Here is a 7,098-nt window from a genome sequence, read left to right as displayed (position 1 = left end):
TATTTATGGCCCCAAAGGCTTATCTGAAATTATTATCTTATGGGCTATCAGAATGTTTTTGAATATCAAGGATATGTAGCTTGTGTTTTGGAACTAGTCTGAGCGCATGTTAGAGCCTGACTACAGGTCAGCTGACTGTGTTTGTTAGTTAACCCGCGAGTTGACCCTTGACCAAGTATGCGCTCTTTGTTGTTTTTGTTTAAATCTGTCATTGTAGAGGAAGACTGACACATTCTTATTTGCTCCCTAACACCTTTTTTATTTTAATTCTTTTATTTTCAACATATGATTACGGCATCACAACAGTACAGTAACTGATAGTAGTAATTGTAATTGTAATTGTAATTCCTCGGACAGATAATTAGGTTGATGGAAAATAACCTTAGGGGAAAAGTGACAGTAAAAAAATGATCAGGTCTGTTAATTTTTAGACCTTTCTGCATTGTACGCTGAAAACTATGGGTAGCTTATGCATGCATTTCTTCTTGCTTACTCGCATAGCCAGAAAACTATCAAAAAAATGAAGAAATAATGGAAAGGTGTTGCATTGTAATTCCATTGGCAAGAATTAGCCTTTGTTAAGATTTGTCTATCAGCAGGCACCATTTGCGAAGACAATATTTTGGAAGGCATATATAGTTCGGAGTAATGCTTACAGAGTGTCCCAGCACAGGTACATTTAACATGTTGAAGAATATTAGCTTAACTGGAGAGATGTTTTCTTGACCGGATGTGTCTACTTTCTGAAGAATGTTATGGTTTCTAAGTAAGGCTTGTTTCACCTTTTCCGGTCCCAGGGTCTTATCTGCAACTATTATGTTATGGGCTATCATAATCAGAATGATTTGAACTTCAAGGAAATGTACCTTGCGTGTTAGAGCCCGTCTGAGAGCCTGGCTACCGGTCAGCGACCTACGTTTGCTAGTTAACCCTTGACTCCTTGAGTTAACACTAAATTGATCAGACAGTCAGTCTGTGCTCTTTGTTCCTTTTGTTTTCCTTTCCTTTTTTTTTTTTTGGCAAACTTTGGTTGTAGAGTGAGCCAGGGACCTAATCCTTTCATCTGTATTGTTTGTATTGAAACTCTTCTGCTGTGTGTAGCTTGGGCGACTTAATTCTTTAAGATAATGGAAGCTTTATTTCAGTATTAGAATAAAGTTTTGGCTTTGCTGCGGCCATAGCCACAAGGGTACAGGGGTTTCCTGATGTTGTTTACATGCTACTCTTTCCTGTTTCCAGCAGCCCGTTCTGCATCTGCTCGAGTGCTCAAGATGTCTGGATGGCAGTGGCGGAGGCAAGGCGAGCTGGCAGGGACCTCCTATGCCAAGCATGTCAACTCTAATAGGTACTAAAAAATTACATGATTAGTTGAGTAAAATCATGCACTTGCAAATTAAGTTGTGAAACGAGTAGGATTGGGTTTTAATAATAAAATAAGTAGTTTGAATGAAATAAATGCACTCTGAGTGAATTAAAATAGAGTAAGCTACTCGTTATCGTTACACTCGTTACAGCAGCAGGGACTTTTAAGCATTTAACGGAGGGAAATTGACTATAAAATATACATTGAATGCACAAAGGGCATAAATTCAATTTATAAAGCTGATTCTGTTTCAGGACAGGAACATAAGTTGGCAATCAATATTTTGCGCATATGCCAACACAAATTCATTTCGAACAAGCACCAGCCAACCAATCAATCACAAATTCACTATGCAATAGATTGTTAGTTCTATATGCTGCTCGATTACTGCGTGTTAACAGTGCTAACTAGAACATAACAACCGGGTAGTGAATGAGTTATACCAAGAACAAGGTGGAGGTCTAGCTCTGCAGCTTCAGGTGCATCCAACCACTGCCTCTGTACAATTTTTGCCGCTTTTCATAATAGAACATTACATTGAAAATTCTTCACAGTGACCACATGCACCAAAACTGTCACTCATCTTCATGCAGGCCTATGCAAATGGGCAATTTTTTGAAAGATCCATCTATGTGGGAAATGGAAGGGCTAGGAATGAGTCAAATGACCTATGAGGACTTTGCAGCTAAAGCACCCATCCATCAAGGCTATCAAGAACTGCTTGGCTACTGCATTTCTGCAGCTCCTTCGATATCAGTCGCGCCCTGCAATATTAATGGAAGAGGAAAATAATATTCTTAAATCAGACAAATAAGTGAATAATCATCGTGGAAAGAGATATTTACTGTACTAAACACAAATATCTGAGTGTTAGCATGAAGAGCTACTAAAAAGGAACAAATACTGTACCATATCAGCAGGAGCTTTATTAGGTCTGCTAACACCTGATGTTGCTTGTCTAATTGGTTCTCTTCTCTTGTGGAAGGATCTATGTAGAGAATCCATCACTGAACCTTCAGGCTGCTGGCCACTTTTATTAGTTGGATCTAGGTTGCTTGGACCCCAGGTATACATGACATACTTCCGCACCTGTTAGCAGTTAAATCAATATGCTTCGCAGAGAGACAACCATAAAGATATAATGTTCATAGTTGGATTAAGACGTTCTTCACCTTATCCCAATTCTGTCGAGCACGTCGTTTGCTCAAAACTTTCAGCATTCTGGTATCCTCGTTACGAAGCTTCTTTATCCTAGCTTCACACTGAAAGCCTATGTGTTAATATCAGAAGCAGTTGCACAATTTTTATTTTATTTTATTTTGCTATGATGCACAGACACATCATGGTTATTCCTTCGTTTCAGTGCAACAGAGAGCCAAAACTTGCATGAATAACACCAAATGGTAGACTAGTAGGACCATTCCTTATTTGCCATTGAAGAAATTTTCAGTCCTTTATTTGCCATCAGTATGTCAATGAAACATGGACCTGTTTGTCACTGACAGTGGCAAAGAGATTGTGCAAAATTGCAATGGCAGGAAAAGAATTTTGGACATGAGGGAACCAAGTAAAAGGACGAGGGATGCAAAATTTAGAAATCAGTGTTACGCTATTTAGTTTCATTGGTAAAATATGGAAAACATTGGCAACGTTTTCACAGACAAAAAGAAGAGTTTGCAAAGACTTACTTGGGTCATGAGGCAGAGACAAATTGCCACACTGAAGGCATAAAGGCCGCCAATACTCGCAACTACACTAACTGAAGAGAACCATCTCCATTAGATGCTAGAAAATAAAATGTGCACATAGAGTACATGGCTTCATGAGTGGCTCACCTGGGCCTACTACACTCTCATTGTTGATCTCCACAATGTAATCCGAGAGATAACTTATGTAGATCGTAGTATTCACCACTCCATCCCTGGGGTTCTGCAGGGACGCATTCAAGCTGCCAACATCTGAAAATGCAGACCCTTGGGTGAAGTCCTGAACCAATGGTTGCAAGATCCTCAGGTTACCAAGATTGTTGTACATCTGAGGGAACAACTGAATCTTCAGAACATTGGAGTCCTTTCCCCTCAAAGTCCTCAGCTTGCCATCATCGGCATAGCCGTCAGAGTTCAACGTGCCACTCACAAAGCTCCCATGCTTGTTATTGCCGTGCTGCCTTGCAGTCAGGTTGAACTGGAAGCCGACGGCCGCAGCTGGTTGCCCTGGCAGGTCAACGAACTGCCAGGATATGAAATGGTCTCTCGGAGGCATCCGGCAGCCATTGCACTTGAGCGTAATGGACGGCCCCTGGCTCGTGTTTGCGCAGCTGTAGGTGAACAACGTTGGCAGCGGAACCACCCTGAAATCCATGGACCCCGCTGTCCCCATAGCAAATGTCGAAGGTGCAACTGCTTGAGCGCAGGACATGCCGGAGATGGTGGTGATGTGGAACTCAAGATCATTCACGAAAGACAGCAGGTCTGGAGTGTTGGCAGGCTTGACTCGATGCATCTCAATGCTGCGTCTTTTGATGGCTTGATACAGGAGCCTGTGATAACCGATTATAAGTTAGCAGATGGTAACTAATGGAAGCAAGCAGAGGAGTTAACTAATTCCAGTAAAAAAGAATCTATGGGCAGCACTTACACAGTCAATAATCCGGTGAAGAGGGTCAAGCTAGCCATTGAGCATGTGCCACCAAGCTCGGTTTTCCTTTTTCTTAGTACTTGTTGATCCCCCTGAATGTATTCAGGAGCCAGAACAATGCGATTTTCAGGATAAACTTTCAAATTTCCACCGAGAGAATGAACATTAATTAATCATGAAAAAATGTATGATCCCGTATGATTAGTGCTGATCATCTGTTCCAGCACAAAGGTGTTTGTTCATTGAGATTCGACTGAGAATGTTGCAATTACATGTAAAATGCACTATACAGTCAGAAGGGACAGCAGGGTCGTTGATTTGTGTAATAAAGAGGAAAATGGAGATGCCAAACTGAGCTAGCAGCAAGGAAAATGGAGATGCCAAAATGGAGATGCTAGTAGGAAGTTTTAGACTTTCAATTAACTTAGTGAGATCCCTAAGGCCAGTGAAAATCAGATGAATCCATAACGCGGTGGCCCAAACCAAGGAAGCTGCTCCGCATTGATTAAACAAAAATGACTTGTTCAATGGCTGTGGTATTTAGTATTTAAACTCAAGTTTGATGGTGGAATGGTTCAATAAACCCTCAACATGGAGAAGCATATCCACAATTTTATGACGAGGAAAGATGGCAATAATTGCAACGAGTCAACTAGTGAAGACACGTGGCTTCATAAAATTTGCAAAATTCAACTTGAAATTAAGTATGAATGTCCCATTTGGGGAATTCAACTCCTACGCGCATTGAAATGGGAAATTCAACTCCTACGCGCATTGAAATGTTTCTTGTAAAATTTCTACAGAATTCTCATGAAATTCGTGCAAAGGGGCGGAGCAAGCAAGCTAAGAGGAATGGGGAACGGACCGCCCAGTGGCTGGTGTCGAAGAGGCAGTCGAGGCGGCTGATCCAGTACCGGGCCCGGAACAGCCTCGTCTCCCCGCGGGGGTCCCGGCCGGCGAACCTGGCGGCGGCGCAGAAGGCGAGCCAGCAGAGCAGCGACGCGAGCGCCGCCTCGAGGAGCAGGGCCTGGGAACTGGTGAGGCGGTGGATGGCGTCGATGGGGAGCACCGGCGCCAGGAAGTAGAGGCTCTGGTTCCGCGGCGCGCCAACGGCGCCCACCTTCCAGTCCCCCCACCCGCCGCCGGGCATCGGGGCGCAGCTCGCCGTGCCGTCGCCGCCGAGGTGGTAGTAGTACCCGGGGTCGCACGCGCAGAGCGTGGCGTTGTACGCGAACATGCGCGCCGCCGCGCAGGACGCCATGGCCGACGGTCCCTCCCCTCCCTGCTTGACCACGGCTACCGAAGCTGCCGCGCACGGCGCACAGCAGCCGAGAGAAGAAGAATCCAGCTAGCAGCTCCAGCCCTTTTCTGGGCAGCTTTACTTGCTTGCTTACTCTCCCATTCTTCAGATCAGACACATGCCACTAGGCCACTAAGGCTGTTTCCAGCAGTGTGCGGGTGCGGTTAGGCAAGAGGGCATCTTTGCGCAGGGTGTTGGGAGCAGGCAGCACGCAAAAACAAAGCTTCCTTCCAGCTGAATGCGAAGTCGCATGCGCAAAAAGCTTCTTGGGTCCCACTGCCACTCACAAGGATTGCAACAGCGCGGGAGCCGACGAAAAATGTTTGCAGGAGTTTTGCGGGTAGGAGAGAGAAACCACACGAATACGCATCCAACCTGCCGGAAAGGGACACAGTAGCTCCCGGCTCTCCATTTTCTGCATGCGAGGCCGGATAGGAGAGCTGCTGGAAACAGCCTAATGCCCAGCCGTTTGGGACCGTCCCCACCTAATTCCCCCCTGTTTACTTTTTTTCGTTGAAAAACACAAAACTTTTTTTTGAAAACACCCAGAGCACTGGGGAGTCACGTAAGATTTTGGACGCTCATGCTGACCGGACTCAACGCAGACCCGAGTAATCTCGAAACGCGCCATACTGAGACACATACACACCTCCACACACATGCACGCACACCCACACACAGATCTCAGCACCCGGTGCGACACCAGCGTTGCGATCAGGGGAATCGAAGGCTGGAGCCTCGCAGCCGCGAGTGCTACCACTGAACCACTGGCTCGTTCAAAAGAAAAAAACTTTTTGAAAAACACAAAGCAACGGCAGAAAAGAGAGAGGCAGAGCAAACAGAAAACATGTGTGGTGGATGCCTCATCTTTGAATGGCTGGATGTCACTGTCGGTCAAGCAGCAACTGATTGTCTACTCTTGGCTGTCTCGGCCTCTGGGGAGGCCTTCGGCAGGTCAGCTTCCAATTATCTATTGAGATGTATCATTAGTTGGTGACAGTTGATCAAATCGGTTCAAGTCTTAGCTCCTAAGCATATCTCATTCCTGATCGAGGATGCGTGTGCAGTGCAGTGCGCTGGCAAACCCCTCATGGTTCCTTTCTGCTCATGTCCTGTGATGAACGAGTAGCGGTGCGTTTGTTTCAGTGGGTTAATTTTCAGCCTGTCACGTCGAATATTTGAAGATTGATTAATATAAAATGGAGACTAATGATAAAATAAATTGCATAACTCCTGAGTTAAAATAAATTAGCATCCAAATATTTGATGTAATGGAACTAAAAATTAGCTCCGTGGAAATAAACCCACTAAGAGCATCTCCAACAGCTTCTTCAAATCCGATTAGCCAAATTCCATTTAGCTATCTATTTAGCTAGCCATTTAACTATACAAAAGGTGGAAAATTCAACAGTTTCTCTATCCATCCCCTTCTCCCGTTGACCCACTGACGAGTGGGCCCCCGCTCCATCTCCTTCCTCCCGCTCCATCCGCCGCCCACCGCCGGCTGCCCCATCTCCCCCGCGCCGCCACGTCCTCCTCCCGCGTCGAGCCCAGCGCCGTATTCCGTCACCTGCCACCGAAGCCGCCCGCCGCCGCCCGCGTCCTCCCCCTGCGCCGAGCCCGCCGCACAGGAGCCGAGGCCGCCGCCGGCAGCGTCCTCCCCCGGCCATGGGCTCCGCGAAGCCGCCGTGTCCTCCCCCTCGGCCATGGGCTCCACGAGCTCCTGGTCCAGCTCCGTGATGCCGCGGCAACCCAAGTCGACGCGCGACGGGAGCTTCGTCCTCGCTCGGCGGAGGGT

The 7,098-nt window shown here is 46.2% G+C and overlaps 1 protein-coding gene across 1 annotated transcript; it reads right to left on the bottom strand.

Moving 5' to 3' along the window:
* Positions 1-1,562: 1,562 nt before the first annotated feature.
* LOC120652330 lies at positions 1,563-5,451 on the bottom strand. The gene is made up of 7 exons (XM_039930116.1): positions 4,866-5,451; positions 4,001-4,092; positions 3,199-3,902; positions 3,052-3,122; positions 2,536-2,625; positions 2,273-2,452; positions 1,563-2,127 (listed from the first exon to the last, which is right to left on the bottom strand). Exons 1-7 carry the CDS (start codon positions 5,259-5,261, stop codon positions 2,089-2,091), a joined length of 1,572 nt encoding a protein of 523 aa, XP_039786050.1. The 5' UTR covers positions 5,262-5,451; the 3' UTR covers positions 1,563-2,088.
* Between the last annotated feature and the right edge of the window lie 1,647 nt (positions 5,452-7,098).

The sequence above is a fragment of the Panicum virgatum genome, chromosome 9K, assembly GCF_016808335.1.
Source record: "Panicum virgatum strain AP13 chromosome 9K, P.virgatum_v5, whole genome shotgun sequence".
Taxonomy (NCBI): Eukaryota; Viridiplantae; Streptophyta; class Magnoliopsida; order Poales; family Poaceae; genus Panicum; species Panicum virgatum.
The sequence above is the reverse complement of the archived record's forward strand: the minus strand, read 5'-3'. Positions and strand labels throughout refer to the sequence as shown.

What these genes read in the sequence shown, in the direction of transcription:
- LOC120652330 (XM_039930116.1), bottom strand. Translation starts at nt 5,261, where the DNA reads ATGGCGTCCTGCGCGGCGGCGCGCATGTTCGCGTACAACGCCACGCTC. An exon ending in TTCACCGGATTATTGACTGT is followed by an intron (nt 3,903 to 4,000) that starts GTAAGTGCTGCC and finishes CGGTTATCACAG; the next exon opens with GCTCCTGTATCAAGCCATCA. An exon ending in TGAGAGTGTAGTAGGCCCAG is followed by an intron (nt 3,123 to 3,198) that starts GTGAGCCACTCA and finishes GGTTCTCTTCAG; the next exon opens with TTAGTGTAGTTGCGAGTATT.